The sequence below is a fragment of the Equus quagga genome, chromosome 11, assembly GCF_021613505.1.
Source record: "Equus quagga isolate Etosha38 chromosome 11, UCLA_HA_Equagga_1.0, whole genome shotgun sequence".
NCBI classification, from domain to species: domain Eukaryota; kingdom Metazoa; phylum Chordata; class Mammalia; order Perissodactyla; family Equidae; genus Equus; species Equus quagga.
In genome coordinates, this window is record NC_060277.1 from 84,288,777 (window position 1) to 84,305,639 (window position 16,863).

The 16,863-nt window shown below is 51.9% G+C and overlaps 2 protein-coding genes across 3 annotated transcripts in view; one reads left to right on the forward strand and one right to left on the reverse strand.

The window, feature by feature from the left end:
- Positions 1-5,671, forward strand: part of MKS1 (MKS transition zone complex subunit 1) — an 11,654-nt gene extending 5,983 nt beyond the window's left edge. For both annotated transcript variants that reach the window (XM_046676915.1, XM_046676916.1), the window contains exons 10-18: positions 681-723; positions 981-1,046; positions 2,527-2,597; positions 2,961-3,030; positions 3,133-3,240; positions 3,945-4,078; positions 4,601-4,683; positions 4,770-4,867; positions 4,965-5,671. In XM_046676915.1, the coding sequence (XP_046532871.1) occupies positions 681-723; positions 981-1,046; positions 2,527-2,597; positions 2,961-3,030; positions 3,133-3,240; positions 3,945-4,078; positions 4,601-4,683; positions 4,770-4,867; positions 4,965-5,056 (765 nt within the window). In that variant the 3' untranslated portion in view covers positions 5,057-5,671. The remainder of the gene's footprint in view (positions 1-680; positions 724-980; positions 1,047-2,526; positions 2,598-2,960; positions 3,031-3,132; positions 3,241-3,944; positions 4,079-4,600; positions 4,684-4,769; positions 4,868-4,964) is intronic.
- A 144-nt stretch (positions 5,672-5,815) lies between these two features.
- Positions 5,816-16,638, reverse strand: EPX (eosinophil peroxidase). The gene is made up of 12 exons (XM_046676917.1): positions 16,548-16,638; positions 16,347-16,440; positions 15,923-16,098; positions 15,613-15,730; positions 15,361-15,490; positions 14,275-14,481; positions 12,753-13,071; positions 11,128-11,288; positions 10,499-10,754; positions 9,885-10,055; positions 7,469-7,706; positions 5,816-6,880 (listed from the first exon to the last, which is right to left on the reverse strand). Exons 1-12 carry the CDS (start codon positions 16,621-16,623, stop codon positions 6,679-6,681), a joined length of 2,148 nt encoding a protein of 715 aa, XP_046532873.1. The 5' UTR covers positions 16,624-16,638; the 3' UTR covers positions 5,816-6,678.
- Between the last annotated feature and the right edge of the window lie 225 nt (positions 16,639-16,863).

Sequence of the window (16,863 nt, forward strand, 5' to 3'; positions counted from 1 at the left end):
AAATAAATATAAAGATGAAAAAGTCTTCCGCACTCTTCATGTGGCTGTTTTTCGTAAGTGCCCCGTAGAGAAAGAAGGGGCATCATTTCTGGTTGTCAAATAGTTTAGCTTTTAAAAAACAAAGCGAAATAGTTTGTCAGTTATCCTGTGGTCCTGTTCTTTGTCTTCCCTCACTCCAGGAGTTTTGTTTCTAGATCTGAAACAAGGATAAAATTACCCAGTGATCTCCCCCCCTCTAAAAAATTAACTTTCAATATTTTTATATTGCATTAGCAACATATGTTCAGTTTTAAAAGTTAGATAAAATAGATACACAAATAATTAACAAAGGAAACTCCCTTGTTTCTTGACTTCAGCCATCTAAAGGGAACGGGGTCTGCAGCTTCCCACTGTACACCCAGGGGCAGCTGTTTTTGCTTCCCTTGGCCATTCTTGTAAATTTCCTGTACTGTGTTGCCTTCCCTGCCATTTAAATTATTTGCTTTTTTCCTACTGTACAAATTTTAGACATGAAGGAAACTGATCTGTGGAGAAGTGGCAGGGTGGGGAGGAAGTGCGACAGTGACACACCCAGATCTGACATCCAGGGTCAGGTCTTCTGGGGATTTGTGGACAGGCTGGGGGAGACGTGCTGCTTCCTTCCAGACCTCCTGATCTTTCCCCACTTCTCTCTCCCTTAGACTGTCCCAGGTGCCCTCCGGCTCTTTGTGAATGGAGAGGTAGGTAAGTGTCTTGCCCAGACAGAGATCTCTTGATGCTCGGGCAAGTGCCCACATACAGCTGTAAAGGATTCCACCTCCCCCAGTGGAGGCCTTGGGTTGTCTGAAGTACGTGGGAAACTCAGTCACGAGTCTTTTCTGGAAACGCAGTGTTCCTGGCCCTTGAGGGACTTGCTTTCAGAAGTGTGTAGGCTCTTCAGGATTGGGTTGGGTGCTAAGGGTGATAGGAGAATAAGCTGAAATAGTTTCCTGTTTTCTTAGTTTCAGCCCAAGGCTATGAGTATGACAATCTCTACGTCCACTTCTTTGTGGAGTTGCCAACTTCTAGTAAGTAATATTCCTTGTCTGTCTTTTTTATATCCATTCTGACAGTTTTCTAGAGGCATTTGGTAAGGCTTCTTTCCCCACGCCTACTAAAACTGTTACTCCTCTTTTCAAGGTCATAGATCACTTCCAAGTTGTCAAATCCTATAGTGACTTTTCTGCTTTCTCCTTACTTGGGCTCTCAGAAGCATTTCATGTGGCTTACTTTTCCTCACTGAAACTCTTGGCTTCTGGCTCCACGCTCCTCTCTTCTCTTTCCTTGGTGGCTCACTAGCCTCCTTGGCTGATTCCTTATCTTCTGTTGATCTTAAACTATTAGAATATCCAAAGCTGGGCCTGGGCCTTCTGTTACTCTCTCTACAGTTTTTCTGGGTGGTCTCATCCATCCCATGGCTTGAATACTGTTTATATGTCTCAGACTCCCAGATTTCTGTCTCTGGCCTTGGCCTCCCCCTTGAACTCCAGACTCATAGCCAGTTACCTCTTTGTCATTTCTGCTTAACATGACCAAAGGAACTCTTGATTCTCCCTCTTGTTTCAAACCTGTCCTCATGATTTTCCCCATTTAGCAGAATGGCAATGTCAGCCACTTAGTTACTGATGCCAAAAACCTAGGAGACGTCCTTGTTTCTTCACTTTCTCTGGCTCCCTACAGCCAGTCATTCCATCAGCAATTCCTGTCAGCTCTGTCTTCAAGAGATGTCCTGAATTGTCTGTTCTCTTGAGCACCCTGTCCCAAGCCACCGTCATCTCTTGCCTAGGCCAGTGCATTAAGTTTTTAGCTTAGCCTGTTGCTTCCTCTCTTGCTCCCTCTTACAGTTAATTTGCCACATACACGACAGCGAAAGTGAGCCTTAGAGATGTACACCAGCTGTATATCTCTTGAGCTTACAACTCCCACGGCTTCCCCTTGCACTTAGAGTAAAATCCACACTCCAAGCCCTGAATGAGCTGGCCCTGCCTTTCTCTCCCTTGCAACGTTTCAGCCATACTTTCTTTCTGCTCTTGAACACGCCGAGTTCTTTTACACCATAGGGCCTTTTGAGGACCATTTCCTTTGTCTGAAGCTCTTTCTGTTGTATCTTTGCATGACTGGTTCTTCTTGAGTTTAGGTCTCAGCCTAAGTGTCACCTCTGAGAAGTCTTCCTCACCACTCACTCTAAATGAGCCTCCAGGTTACTCAGTCCCTTCCTCAGCTTATTTTTAGTATAGCATTTATCACTACCTGATAGCCTCTTGTGGTTGGTTTGTTGTCTGTCTGCCCCTATTAGAATGTTAGCTCCATGAGAGACAGGGATCTTTTCTATCTGGTCACCAAAATATCCCAATGGCTGGTCATAGCACATAGCAGACACTCAGTAAAGTTAAATGAATGAATGATTGCATGAATGAGTGAATGAATGGCTAAAGGAACTTTGTTTTTTTCCCCAACTACTTGCTCTCCTCCCAGGTAAACTCACTATATCTGGTCTTTGGCTTTCAGACTGGTCAAGCCCAGCGTTCCAGCAGCTCTCAGGAATAACACAGACCTGTGCGACCAAGTCCCTGGGAATGGTATGGACAGCGAGAGGGGCTACCTAGAAGGAAATAGGACTCTGTTCCTGGGGTGGCATCTGAAGATTTATTGGCCTGGCAGCCATGCCCTCTGGGGAGAATTCCAGAGTTGGGCCTGGCCCTTCTCCGCGGGCTCTGCAGCGCTGCCTGGTCCAGGCTCCTCTCTCTGCCTTTTTGAGAATGGTAGCAGCTTGATTTGCGGGGTCCCTTCACCTCTCAGCCTCTTATTTCCTACCTGGGCTGATAGTTTTTCTTTTTCTCTTGTAAAGGTGTTCTTGACATTGGCCACAGGGAGAACAAATTCCAAGAGAGGCCTTGCCCACCCCATGACACTGAGTATGAAATAACACTCCTCCTTTTTAGGACAAGGTGGCTTACTTCTCCTACCCGTTCACATTTGAGGCCTCCTTCCTCCACGAGGACGAATCTGCTGGTGAGTGGCTCAGCAGTGGATCCTAGGCCTTCGGTCTCCTCACGCGGTGCCCTCTCTTGGTGAAGGCCTCTTATGACCTGGCTGCTTCTCTCCCTCGCACAGATGCTCTCCCGGAGTGGCCTGTGCTCTACTGCGAGGTCCTCTCACTGGACTTCTGGCAGAGGTATCGTGTGGAAGGCTACGGGGCTGTGGTGCTGCCTGCCACCCCAGGTGACCTTTTGTCCCTGCCTTTCACGTGGCCCACATGCCCTGGCTCCTAGGAACAAGATTAACACTTCCAAAAGATTCAGCCACTTCCAGTGAGAAGTAGGGATAATTAGGAATTAGAAGCATTTCTCTTACAAGATTCCTTGCCCCTTTTGAGGCATTGTTCCCCCTCCATTAGAGACAGCTGAGTGAAATTCCAACTAACTGCGAAGTTGAGCAGGTTGGGCGTCCCTGATAGCTGCTCCACGCTCCTCTGATTTGACTTGCGGCCCTCAGGGAGAGGCTGCCTGGCAGAAATGAGCTTTCAGCATATGTGTAGTGAATGAATCAGCGTTCATTTTGAAATAATAGCCGTTATCTTCTGTTGTGTGCCAGGCATTGTGCTAAGTGCTTCTTCTTTAATTTTCCCACCCACTTTGTGAGGTATAGGTGTTACTGTTTCCATTTTACTAGGTGAGGAGAATGAGGCTCGGAGAGGTTAAGAAACTTGTCCTGGTATACAGGTGAGAACTGGCAGAGCTGAGATTTGAATGTCTGTCCCACTGATTTCCAAACAGGTGCCCTAAACTGCCATGATAACCTTCGCCAGAGGTCAGGTCGTCACCAGACCAGGTGTTTTACTGGTGGCTAGGACTGTGTCATTGCTGGAGAGTCAGTGAGGGACCACAGGCCCTTTCTGGCCCTGGCACCGTTCTCATCGTGCACAGGCTCACACACCCTGACGGTCTCCACGTGGAGACCCATGGAGCTTGGCACCGTGGCTGAGCTGAGGAGGTTTTTCATCGGCGGTTCTCTGGAACTGGAGGACATCTCCTACGTGCGGATACCAGGAACCTTCAAGGTGACTTTTGTCTCTGTGGAGACTTCATGCTGGGAACTTGTGTTCCTATCTCTTCTGTAGAAGGTGGGGTCTGAGTTAAGGTCCCTTGTTCATTGCTTCATTGTTATTTAGCCTCTTTCTTCCTGTGGCTTAAGCTGGAAGTCATGGCCACGTCTTGACCTAGGTGCAAATGTCCACTCTGCTATCCTAGGAGGTCTTTGGAAAATAGTGTACTTAGACGTTTCCCTTGATCCCCATCAGAATAGCTGGCCCCTCCTTCCAGCCCATCAGTGAGGCCTCAGTTGGAGGTGAGGAGGATTGGCAGGCAGCCTGTGAGACTGCTTATTCTCAAATGAAGTTGGAATGTTCCCTGATTTACAGTTGGGAGCCCAGTGTTAGCCTTGAGGTGATGGAGTCTGGGTCCTGGAAAGTGGTTTCCCCAACAACTGTTCTCCCCAAGAATGGGAATAAGAACAGGAGGAGGCCAGCATGGTGCCTGGGGTCTAGAAACCACAGAAAGCTGATGCTAACTACGTGCCACAGGGGGAGCGTCTGAGCCGCTTTGGACTCCGCACAGAGACCACAGGCAGTGTCACCTTCCGTTTGCACTGTCTGCAGCAGTCCAGGTGAGTCACCCTGGCCCTCTGCCTCGGGGCTGCTTATCCCTGAGGGCCAGAGAGCAGCCGTGGCCACGTAGCGGGCTCCCCTGCAGGGCCTTCATGGAGTCGAGTTCCCTCCGGAAAAGGATGCGGAGTGTGTTGGACCGTCTGGAAGGATTCAGCCAGCAGAGTTCTATTCACAGTGTGCTGGGTACGTTCCCCTCTTTCCCCAGCTGCCACCCAGGGTCAGCATGGGCCACGCTCCTCGCCACATCAGTAGCTGACTACTGTACTTGCTTCCCTTGCAGAGGCCTTCCGTCGGGCCCGGCGCCGCATGCAGGAGGCCCGAGAAAGCCTTCCCCAGGACCTAGTGGGCCCCTCGGGAGCCACGGTCTCCTAGCTCACTGCAGCCCTGGCCCTCCGTGCAAGAGGACAAGTCAAGCGCTATCTAAGGCCGGTGCCCTCCTGCCTCTTCATCCTTCTTATTAGAGACCACTTTGACCTGCTAAGAAAGTCCCAGGCTGACGCCTCTGCCTAGTCTTCAGCAGGGTCTTCTCCCTGCCAGGTGGCAATAAACCAGAGACCCTGTGCCCCCCATATGGTCCCCATCTTCATATTTCAACTACTGCAAGTGGGCATCACAACAAGGCAGGCTTTTTGGTTTGACACGAGTTTGGGGTAACCCCATAGTTAGTTCTGTCCTTGACACAGCCTCTTTTCTGTCTCATCTCAGTCTCAGTTGCAGAGGGCTGCAGGTACCTTATGCTCCACAACCCTTTTTACAAATGGAGGCTCAAGAAAGAAGAAGGAAGGTGTGAGAGATCTTAAATTCCTGGCCCAGGAGGCTCAGCATCCTCTTTCCAGAGTAGCCTCATCCTACTGCGTGGGGCTTATTGCGTTTGAGATATACCTTATTTTTGGAGTAAATGAAGGCTAAAGGTAGTGCGCAGTCCTTTCTGCTAGCAGGGTGGTATCTTTTATTGTGTTTTTTCTACATAAACACCTTTTATACTGACTGACGTTCTGTTGGCTGTTTGTCTGCTCAGCCTGCTGGCATGTCTGAGATAGCCTCAATGTTGGAGCCCCTAACGCTGCTGCCCCTCCCCTTTTCCTACTCCAGAGCATTTCTTTTGTTGCTCTTAACTCAGCCCCCAAGAGAGGCTTAGAGGTTAGTGCCAGCTGTGTCTTGGCAGCCCTCCTCTTAAACATCTGGAACAAAGCACGGGACTAGGGTCATGCCCTCCCCAGCCCAGTGCAAAAACCAGTGTGTGCCCTTAGCAGTGCTTTATTGGTAGAAGCAGAGTGTGCTTCCCAGCCTGCAGGCTCCAGAGAAAGATTGTGAGGTGGCTAGAGGCTGGGACTATGTGGCCTCCCAGTCATGGGCAGGGGTCGGGGACAAGCTGGGAAATAGGAGACAGGGGCTGGAAACCCTCCAGATGACTATTCTCAGATGAGGGCCTCTAGACCGCCTTGCTTGGCTCACAAGTCCTTACACCTGGAGCTGATGCATGACCTAATAGCTAAGAAGCTCCCAAGGCGGGAGGATTCCTTGCTGCTGGGAGCACCAGCTGTCACTCCCAGCCAAAGAACCAGCTTTCTGTAGCCAGCAAAAGCGTCAGCAAGATATGGGGGAGAAGGTGGGCTTGTGGTCTTCTGTAGGTCCCATTGTCTCCAAGATTGGAGGCTTGGCGTGGACTCCTGTGGAAGCAGGAGAAGTGGGCAAGTGAGGAACTTGCTGGGTATCAAGAAATGGGGCTGTTTTAGGGTGTTGATGACTAAGCTGAGGTTAGTTTGGCACTTCTTAATTGTCCCCCCCAAAGGCCTAGGCCCCGGGATTAACTATCAGCCCAGAAGCTAGCATACAGGAAAGCCACTAGGAAAGAGTTCCCTGTCCCTAGTGACAAATTCTGTTGTCTCTGCTTAGAGGCCTGAAAGGAGTCAGCTGTCCCCTGCAGGGAGGGATGTGAGGGCCCGACCCGGCCCAGGGCTGTGGAAGGAGGGCCTCCTCTTACCTGCTGAGCCTCATTTGCCTCGCCAGGCTGACAGGTCCAACTTGGGGATGCTCCTGCAGCTCACAAAGCCCCGGGGGTGGGTGTTGGCCTTGAAGATGTGCCTCGAAACGGTGGTGATCCCAGTATTGTCACACACAATTCGAGACAAGGAAACCCGTCTCAGGGCCTTGCGCTGTCTCTTGGTGAAAACACCCCGTTTCTGCCACCAGAACCTACCAAGAGAGTCAAGAGACGTGGGTGAAGGTTGGGGAGAGTTAACATATAACGAGCACCTGCTGTGTGCTGGGTACTTTACATACACTGTTTCGTTCACTTCTCCAAAACTCCTGCGAAATAGGTATTATTCCCATTTTATAAATGAAGAAACAGGTTCTGGGATCAAGTAAATGGCCTGGCATTAAATGCAAAGTAGTTTAAGTGGTCAGGGCTGGATTTGAACATAGGTAAATGCCGAATCCAATAGGGAGTCAGGTCTTAAACCACAAGCTTACTGGAGGGAAACCAGATTTAGCCCATTCTGCCATATTTTCTGGGATCTGCTAGCCTGGAACAGCGAGGCTGACAGGTCTATCTCCTGGGTTAAAGGTGCCTTCAGCTCAGGCGATTATCAGCCTTGCCTGGGTCAGTGGTCTCTCTCCCTCTGACCAAGCTCTCCAGGGAGGAGCCTCCTGGTCTCAGGTCCTGTGAACTTGGAAGAGATGAAGCTAAAAAGAGTACCTTCCCCTGTTGTCGAGTCTTGAAATGCTAGTGCTTTTCTGCCCTGCCTCTGGGGCTGGTCTCTTTAGGGTAGAGTCTCTTACCTGTCCCCATCTCGGGCTCTTCTGAACTGGTTCTCAAAGAGACAAGCCAGAAGAGGCCCCACTCGGGCCCCTGGCAGAAGAGGTTCTGCGATGGCCCCAACCCAGATGTCAATGTTGTCAGGTGTCCCATACAGATTCAGGAACTTCCTTGCCAAAGCCTGGTTTTTCAGCACCCGGCTAAGCTGAGCCAGATTCCGGGGCTGGGAGAGCCTGCAGAAGCGCCTCCAGGCATTGTACCCTGTAGGGCAAGAGGGCAGAAGCGGTTTCAGTCTCACCTCTGCCCACCGCGCATTAGCTTCTGCTTCTCTCCACACTCTCTCCTGAGAGAACCCTGTGGTAGGCAATACTAGGCAGAACAAGATCCCTGCTGCAAAAGTGGCCCTGAGCCTTCCGAAGAGCAGGCCACCGCCCGCTCATTTTCAACGTGAGCAGACAACCATGCTTTGTGTGCATCGAACTGAGAGAGGGTCCTAATGTAAAAAGCTGTTGTAACCCCACACTCATAACCACAATGATAGTATTATTGGGCTCATGTGCATTAATTCGGGACAAATAAGACAGTACCCGGAATATACAAGACTCAATAGGTTTGTCGAATGAATGAATGAGTAAATAAATGAGTGAAAAAAACTAGAAATGAAGAGCATGGGTAAAGTTCATCTACTCAGAAAAGGACCATATGCTGTCTGATTCTGTTTATATGAAAGATCCAGAATAGGCAAATGTGTAGAGATGGAAAGTAGATCAGTGATTGTCAGGGGCTGGGGTGGGGATGGGGAGTGACTGTTATTATGTTCTAATATTAAATTTGGTGATCGATGAACAGCTCTAAATATACTCGAATCATGGAATTGTGTACTTCATACGGGTAAAGTTTATGATATGATATGACTATATCTGAATAAAGCTGTTTAAAAATTTTTTCCCCTACTCAAACTTCCAAAGACTAGCCACACTGATGTCTCAGCTCTCAGGATCCCACACCAGAACCAAGCCATACGATGTGGCAGGGACCAGCAAGGTAGGAAATAGCTTTGCCGTAACCTGAAGAAACACCAGCCCAACACCGTCCATTGAACAACCACTCACAAACCCCATCTCCCAGCTGAACAAAGGGAAATCACATCATGTACTGTACTAAGTGTTGTGTGATTCTCTCTCAGGATCCTCACAACACCTTTGTGAGGCACTTCGTAATCTCCATTTTATCAATGGATATTTGTTGAGCTTGAGCAACCATGAGTTTTCCAAGATCACCCCACTATTAAGTGGAGTTCAAACTAGGTCTTCCAATTCCCAATTAAGTATTGAACTTGGGAAGGGACTGGAGGAGACTGCAGGAGCTAGTATCAGGAAAATATTTCTGGGACAGCTTGGAGGGAACAGAAATTCACTGTAGCAACTTGGGTGGCTAGCAATCTCAGTTCTCCAGCAGGGGGTGCCCTCGCATCTTTAGCCTTCAGGAGCGCCCAAGTGGAGGGGAGGAAAGAAATTCAGGTTCTTGAGTGCCCGCAATGTGCCCACCAGGTGCTGTGTTAGGTGCAGTTGAAATCCCCCCGCTCCGTTATACACGGCCAAAGGTGAGCCGAGGCGGGTGGGGCTTCAGGTTGTATTTAGACGGGGAAGTGGGAGGTGGGGAGAGGCAGAGAGGAGCAAGGCAGTGGCCAAAGGCTACCCCTAACACTGTGGCCTGAACAGGGGGAAGAAAGGAGAACATTTGAACTTGAAGCAGATTTTACTACTTCCTTGTTGTGTGGCCTTGGGCAAATTGCTAGATGTCTCTGATCTTATTTTCTCATCTCTGAAAATGGCTGTAACAGCTGTTTCTCAAGGTCGTTGGGAGGACTAGATGAGTTAATATCCGTGAAAGTTCCTAGCAAAGTGCCTAGTTTTTCTTCTTTCGTGGGATAAAGTCTTTTTATGTCCTCACCAAACAGCCAAGGCAGTCTTAATTTTACTCCACCTGTTCCCTGCCTCTCGGGCTCTGTGTCTTTCTCCATTTGGAGCAGGAGCTAGTTTCTATATCCCTGGACCTTTACTCCTCCTCCTTGGAACTTGCCAGGTTGACGGTGAATGGAGCAGTTCATCTCTACCTTTTAAATCTACTGCTTTTCTCTACTCGGAATGTCCTGATCTCCTTTGTCAGCTCCTGTGTCCAAGTCCTGGTCCTGTTGTGAACCTAAAGCTAGAGACCCTACAGTGAATGGAGAAGACGTGGAGGGACAGCAAAAAGGTGGTCCCAGGGATGCTTTACTGCATCAACCTTGGCCTTGTGTGCCTCTGAACACAGCACATCCTGTACACAGTTCCAGGCAGAAAGGAGGCGCCCAGGGCCCTCTCTGAAACCCGCACCCACCCACCCCCAACAGCAGCCCTGGTCCAGGTGAAGCCTGGGAGGGGCAGGCAGCCCTCTCACCTGGGAGGCCATGGTCCCGGCTGCGTTGCATGTTGAGAGCTGCCAGGTCCAGCCCGATTCTTCTCACTTGCCGAAACAGCCTCTCCCGGAGTTCATCCACTAACATGGAATCTTGGCGGTTCAGCTTGGCAGGGGTAGCCATGAGGCCTCGGAGGATGGGGTCGATGCCACCTGGTGGCGGGGAATATGAGCAGCACAGATTGGACTAGCCTCTGGGAAGCCCCTTGGATCATCACATGGTGCCAGGCTAGCTCAGACCTGGACAAGACACTCGCTTATATTCTACAAAGTTTGTATCAGGAAACAGGGGCCTGGGTGGACATGAAGGGAGTTGGAGCTGGCGGGGAAAGAAGTCACCCCCACTTCTTAAAGAAGGTGTGGAAGGCAAGCTCCTTTCAGGCCCACAAGCCACCATTCTGATATCCATCTCCTCCCCTTTTGGAAATCCTCTAATCTCAGGAGCTGGGAGGCCCATGACTGAGGGTCTTGGTGGCACCTGCCTTGTTTTCACTGTCCTGGGGAGATGGTTAGCAGTGGCCTGAGCAGCAGCCTGCCTCCTGGCACTAAGCTGGGCCCTACTCCCACTCCCATCTGCCTCTGGAAAACCTGGTTACCTTCATGCACGATTCGCCAGCTGGCAAAGAAGGCAGAGCTAAGCGGGACACGCGAGTTGGGTGCTGAGGCCCGGTACTGGCTGTCCAAGCGGAACATGAAGGGCTGGAGCATGGTGTGGCCAAAGCGGAAGGCCAGGGTGAAAACATTGGCCACACGGGGGTCCACGTTGGAGCAGTACCCCCGATAGGGCCCCAGGGTTTTCCTGGCCCGGGCCTTGCCCAGAACCAGGGGCAGAAAGTCTCGGTAGGTGATGATCTGGAAGAGGACACATAGGAGGAACGTTACCTCACTGGCCGCCCACCCTCCTCCCTTGCATTTGGACAGGCCTCTTGCCTTTTGAAGGGCTGCTCAGACATTTAATTCTTTATTGGCATCATGACAAATGTGGCAACATTACCTTCCTGTTGGCTGATGGAGATAGTGAAGCCCAGAGAGGCTGAGTGATGTGGACAGGGTCACACAGGGATGGGGGTACAGGTCAGATATCAGGTACACCCTCAGTCTCCCAGACTTAGCTGACTTGAGGCACCTCCCTGAGGGTGTGTTAAGGAAGGTGGGAGCCACTCCTTCAGGTGGCTTCTCTTGCCAGATTGTCTTCTAGGTGATGCTGGGACCCAGGGCTCTCTACCTGGACCATGGCCCCCACGATCTTCCGAGCCTCCTGGTACAGCTTGTCCCCGGTCCACCGGGGATTCAGGCGTCTCAGCTCGGTAGCCAGCCGGTTGTGCTCTCGCATAAAGAGAGTGTGCAGCGCTGCCAGTTTGGGGGTTTCAGTTGATCGGGAGTCACCTGGAAAACCCCAAGTTTAGAGTCACCATAGACCTTCCCAGAGAATGTCTTTCTACTAAGGCAGTCAGAGCTCTGAGGACTCAAGAGAGGTGGTGGGACTTTGTGACCTGGGCCAAATTCCTGGCCCTCACTGGACCTCCATTTCCTCAGCTGTGCTGTGAGGTGCCACTGACCGCCACCCTCCTCCCCCGCACAGCGGGCCAGGACGGGGAGGACAACAGGGTCTTGGATCCTGAAGTGACTGGAACAGGTTTGGATGAGGTGGAAAAGCACGGGGAGGGAAAATCTTTGCCTAATGATTCCACTCTGTAAGATGACCGGATCCAAGGCTGGTGGAGGGAGCTGGGTGATTCTAGGAACCTTGACTTTGGGACTGTGAGCCCACGTGTCCTGTGAACTGCATCCATCTGCACGTCCTCTGCCGAGGGCTGGACCTTCCCCCAGCTTTGGACTTAGTGTCGTGCTGCTCTCCCCAGGGAGCCCAAGAGAGTTGGGCAGAGCCCGTCCCTGTAGCAAACCTTCCCCTCGAGGCCGGGAAGGAAAGTCAAGTCCCAAAGGTGGGCCCTACACACAGTCATTTGCCGGCTTTGAACTAAACCCTTTTGTACAAAGTCATATTTAATCTACTTTTTAGTAGACCTCTCGTGAAGGTGCACGCTGCTCTTGCCAGGAGCAAAGAAATATACAATCCTTAGGAAAGGCGGCTGGAGCCAACTCCCTGAGAAGAAAGCGGTGGAGTCGAGTGGGAAGGTCACAGACCGGACACTACGCTGACTTGAGTGCCCACTGTGGACTCTGCCACCTGAAATCTGTGCTCTGAGCACATTAGTTATCTTCCCCCAGCCTCAGTTTCTCGTCTGTCAGACGGAGGTGATAAAAATGCCCTCCTTCCAGGGCTGCTGTAAGGATTAGAGATGGCGCCTTTAAATGTCATAAATAACCAGAAACAATGACCATTATCATTATAACCAGCACATGGGGCAAAGGCCCCAGGAGAGTTGACATCAGGCATCCAGAGGAAGGTACCAGATAACAGTGTCTAGTGAGGCAAGAGAGAGGGCACATAAAAACCTAAGGGAATTTAGCCCAGAGAAGAGAAATATTTGGGTCATTAAACAGGCTATTACTGTGTGAAAGAGAGATAGCTTCTTCTCTGAAGTTCCAGAAGCATGAAGAAGAGCAATAAGTGGATGTTGGCTCTAAATGAGGGAGACCTTTGTAACAGTCAGCGCTGCTACAGATGGACCATTGCACTGTATAGGCCTGAGCTCCCTATCACTGGGGAGAGGCAAGCGGTGATCGCTGGCCACACACAGGGCGTTTGCAAAGGGACTCCTTCCCGCTTACTGATTCCATGACGACTACCACAGGTCTGTGCTATGGTGTGTCTAATATTGAGGTCTGAGGCCATACATCCACGTCACAGCCCGCCGTGGCTTCCCAACCCAGAACCCCGAGTCTGACCTGCCAAGAAACAGGGGATGCGCGCATTGCGGTTGGTGAGGCGACAGGGGTCGTTGCGCATATTGTCGAAGGGCAGCAGGTCCCGGCCATTGTCACGGAACTGTTGGTTGACAGCCAGCAGCCCGAAGTAGTTGGTCTGGTTGCGGAGCCGCTGGGCAAGGGAGACCTCGCTGCCGTACACCATGCTGGCATCCACAAAGGAGGTGAGAGCGTTGATCTGGTTTCGGACTTTGTTCTTGTTTTGGGGGCATGCGGGTGCCGAGCGGAAGAAAGGGATACAGTCACTCTGGTTCTTGATGCGAGGGTCATTGCGTGGGATCTGAGGTGGAAGAGGAGCCAGTGAGACTGGGACCCCTAGAAAGAAAGCTCACTCTTCTTGGTCATCCCCCACCTGCTTTAAAACCTTGCTGAAAACTCCCCTCCTCCAGGAAGCCCTCCTTGACTCACCCAGACTCATACTGCTCACCAGGTCAACCTGCACATCCTCAGCACTTTGTGCCACAGAGTCATGGAAGGTTAGAAATGGATGAGGCCTTAGATCCTCATTTTACAGGTGGGGAAACTGAGGCTCAGAGAAGGGAAGTAGCAAACAGTTATCAGGAGAGGAGGGGTTAGAACCTAGATCTCCTGTCGATTAGGCCTGTGCTCCTTTCAGTCCATTCAATTTGATGGATATTTCCTAAGTGCCTCTCTGTGCTCGTGCTTTGGTACTGTGAAGGTCAATGAGACCCAGTACAGGGTACAGGAAGCCAGCCTTTCAGGGAAAACAGCCACACATATGGAGACTATCACTCTAGATTGAGGTGCCATTTGCTGTGCTTGATCTAAAAGCCAAAAGCTAAAGATAGAATAGGAAGATATGGGAAGGCTCCCTGGAGGAGGTGCCCGTGAACCAGAGCTTGAGGAATGGATAGGGTTGCAACAGGGAGGAGCCAGCCACGGGCCCTCACATGTCACGCCCCATGAATGTCGCCCTGCCTCTTGAGTGTGAGTGAGGGTGTGCATGTCGGAGTGTGTGCGTGTATGGCCCCCCTCTGTCCCCAGTAGAAGTTCTGCTCGCTGGAGTCCATCTTTTCTTCCCTAGTGTTTCACACCACCCTTGCCTCTCAGCCTGAAGGAGAGCACTGTGCTCACACCCGATCCCAGGATTTGGCGGGAGCTGCAGGGCCCTTGGACTTTCCCAGGAAAGAGAGAAGGGCAAGAGCAAAGAGGCCCTAAAGGCTTCCAAAAGCAGCAGCTCCGTGGCTTCCCCTGTGAGAATCAGACCCATGGGTCGAGGCCAGTCCGATTGCTTTCCCTTCCCTGGAGCCTGCACTGAACCTCCTGGCAGGTTGCACTCCCAGCCCTCAAAGACGCACAGAACCAGGGGTGTGTTCCAGGCTGTGCCTCTTATCTCTGCCTGATACTCCAGCATCACAGACAGCTCCTTGAGGATGGTGTTTTAGTCTTCCACATCCCTACTCCCAGCTGTCAGCCCTTGGGTGGAGGCTGCACCGGGGCCTGGGAGGTTGGCTGAGGGTACCTTGATGGGGAAGCAGGGGGGCAGCTGGGCGCAGGTCTTCTCACAGTCGACGCCCGCAGTGAAGGCCACTCTGGCTGGGGACTCAGGGGAGAAGTCCAAGTCGTGGTCAATGAACTGGCCCCACTGCATGAACATGAGGGCCCGGCCCCTGTCGGAGGTCAGCCTCTCACTGGGGAAGCGCACGATCTGGTTGGAGACGTCCCGGACCTGGAGGGGAGATAGGTCACTGTAGGGCATGGGCTCCCAGACCCTGCAAGGTGTTGGGGCCAACCCGGAACTCAGGAGCCAGCAGATGGCCCCTGCTGGAGTTAACAAAATCTCTCCTCCTCTCCTGACCTCCCCTCCCCTTTCCTATTTTGTCCCACCTCCTGTGTGGCTGTCATTCCTAGAAAGATGTTCTCTGGCTTGGCTCATGAGGATTCCAGGGGTAAAGAGAAAGGGGGGGGGGGGGGTGGGTTGGCTGGCTGAGACCACACCAGCTCTTCCAGAGAGGTAAATAGATCAAATGGATAAATCAATTCATAGACTAGTGGGTAACTAGACGATAGAACTGATCGATAGATGCACGGACCGGTTGCTAGGTGGTGGATAACTATAGAGAGAATTGGATAGATAGACGGAAGGATCAATGGAAGAAAAATTAATAAGTAGATTTTTGATAGATGTAGGTGATGGATTGTTATATTGACATATGAATAGAAAATTGATAAGCTGGTAAACATTGTCATTTAGATTGGCAGACATAGCTAGATGAAGGTGTATAGCTCTTTATATTTAGCAAGATACTTTGACAGTAATTCTTTCAGAAAAAACAATACTGTAAGAGCTAGCGTTAATAGACCACATCCGATATGGATGTTTATAGGAGGGACCTTATTTAATATTCACGTCGGCAATATGAGGTAGGTTTTACTGCCATCTTACAGATGAGGAAACTGAGACTCAGCTGTATTGCCTGCCCAAAGTCACACAGCCGGCCAGTGGTGGAGCCTAGATTTGAGCCCTGTCTGGCTGACTCTGGGCTCCGCTTTGACTCCCGTGTTTCGAAGAGAAGGAGCATCCTCCAGACCCTCAGCCCTGACTCACAAGAGGGAGGTGGAAGCCATTGCGCTTCTTGCCGGGGGTCCAGCCGAAGGGGAGCGACAGCCTATCCTCATACTCAGCTGGCAGCCAGCGAGCCAGGGGCTGATTGGAGGCCCCCAGCCAGGGTCTCTTCCTGCAGCAGTAGGTGGGCTCAAGTCAGCAGAGTTCTGGGCCTGGAGACCACTCAGCGTGTAGGGAAGGGTGGATGAGGGAAGGGAGGCACCCCCCAGGTCAGGCGCAGGCCCTGGCACCCACTTGTTGTTGCATCTCCCGGTGATGGTGCGATATTTGTTACTGCACTTCTCGGCCTGGTCCTGGAGAGCACAGCCAGTGGCCTGGGACAGCAGCCGCAGCTGGGGTTCTGTTAGCACATCTTGGGGGGGAGGTGAATAGGGGTCTGGACCCAGGATTCTAGCTCCTTCCTGAGCTTGTCTGCTCAGTATCTCTCATCCCTTTACCTCTCCCCTCCCAACATCCCAAGGCTGTGTACCCTGCCTCCCCCTCCTGGCTTCCTTCCACTCCCAGGCCAGGGAAGGCCCTGGGGGCTCAGTAGGGAGCACAGTACCAGTGACATTGAAGGATCTGGACCCCTGGAGTTGTAACTTCTCCTCCAGCAGCCCCAAGGCCACATGCATATAATCGGCAGCCCGAACGACTGTCCTGGTGGCCGCTGCTGGTCGTTTGAAGTAGGAGAGCAGGTCCATGGGGCTGGCCAATCCACTGCGAAGGCGCTGCTTCATGCTGCCCAGGAGAGGAGGGATGAGGGCTGGAGAAAGGAAGCAGACTCACCCAGCAGATCCCCAGGCCGGGCGGCAGGCAGTCAGGACAGTGTAAACAGACAGAATGATGGAGGGGAGGGAGGCTCTCTACACACGTGGCACTGCCCCATGGCGCCCAGGGGCAGGATGATGGGTGAGGTGACCTTGGCTGGAGCCCATCCTGCCTCATCTACCCTCTCAGGCCCATGCAGTCCTCAGACCCAGACCTACCTCCTCTGAGTCTGATTGTAGGCCGCATCCACCAGCAACTTGGCCTCTGTTATGCAGCCCCGAAGGACCGAGGTCTCCACTGCCCTGGGGGAGGCTGTTCAGAGGGAAGGGAACTCAGGGTCCAGGGGAGCTGCAGTCCCCCCACACCCAAGTTCTTCCCCCTCCATTGCCCTCCTCCTGGGCCGCCCAAAGGGCTATTACCTGGGGCAGTGCCCTCACAGAGCTGGGCCAGGATGAGTGCAGCTAGGACGCCTGCCAGGGCCAGGAGCAGCTTCATCTTCGCAATGAGACCCCCAGCCACAGCGCGTTAAGCCACCGAAACACACGTCCTGCGCATGGGTGGAGTCCCGTGCTCACTTCTCACCCAGAGGACCCAAGCTGACCTCTCCTCTTCTGCTCTTCTGTGGAAGTAGCTGGGAAGGACTTTTATATCCCGTCCTGGGGTGGGGGAGGTGGGCTCTGGGCCCCAGAAGCCCAGCCCCTTGAGGTGGAGCTCTGGAACTTCCCTCATTTTTGG

What these genes read in the sequence shown, in the direction of transcription:
- EPX (XM_046676917.1), bottom strand. Translation starts at nt 16,623, where the DNA reads ATGAAGCTGCTCCTGGCCCTGGCAGGCGTCCTAGCTGCACTCATCCTG. An exon ending in CTGTGAGGGCACTGCCCCAG is followed by an intron (nt 16,441 to 16,547) that starts GTAATAGCCCTT and finishes CCCTCTGAACAG; the next exon opens with CCTCCCCCAGGGCAGTGGAG. An exon ending in TACAATCAGACTCAGAGGAG is followed by an intron (nt 16,099 to 16,346) that starts GTAGGTCTGGGT and finishes TCTCCTGGGCAG; the next exon opens with CATGAAGCAGCGCCTTCGCA.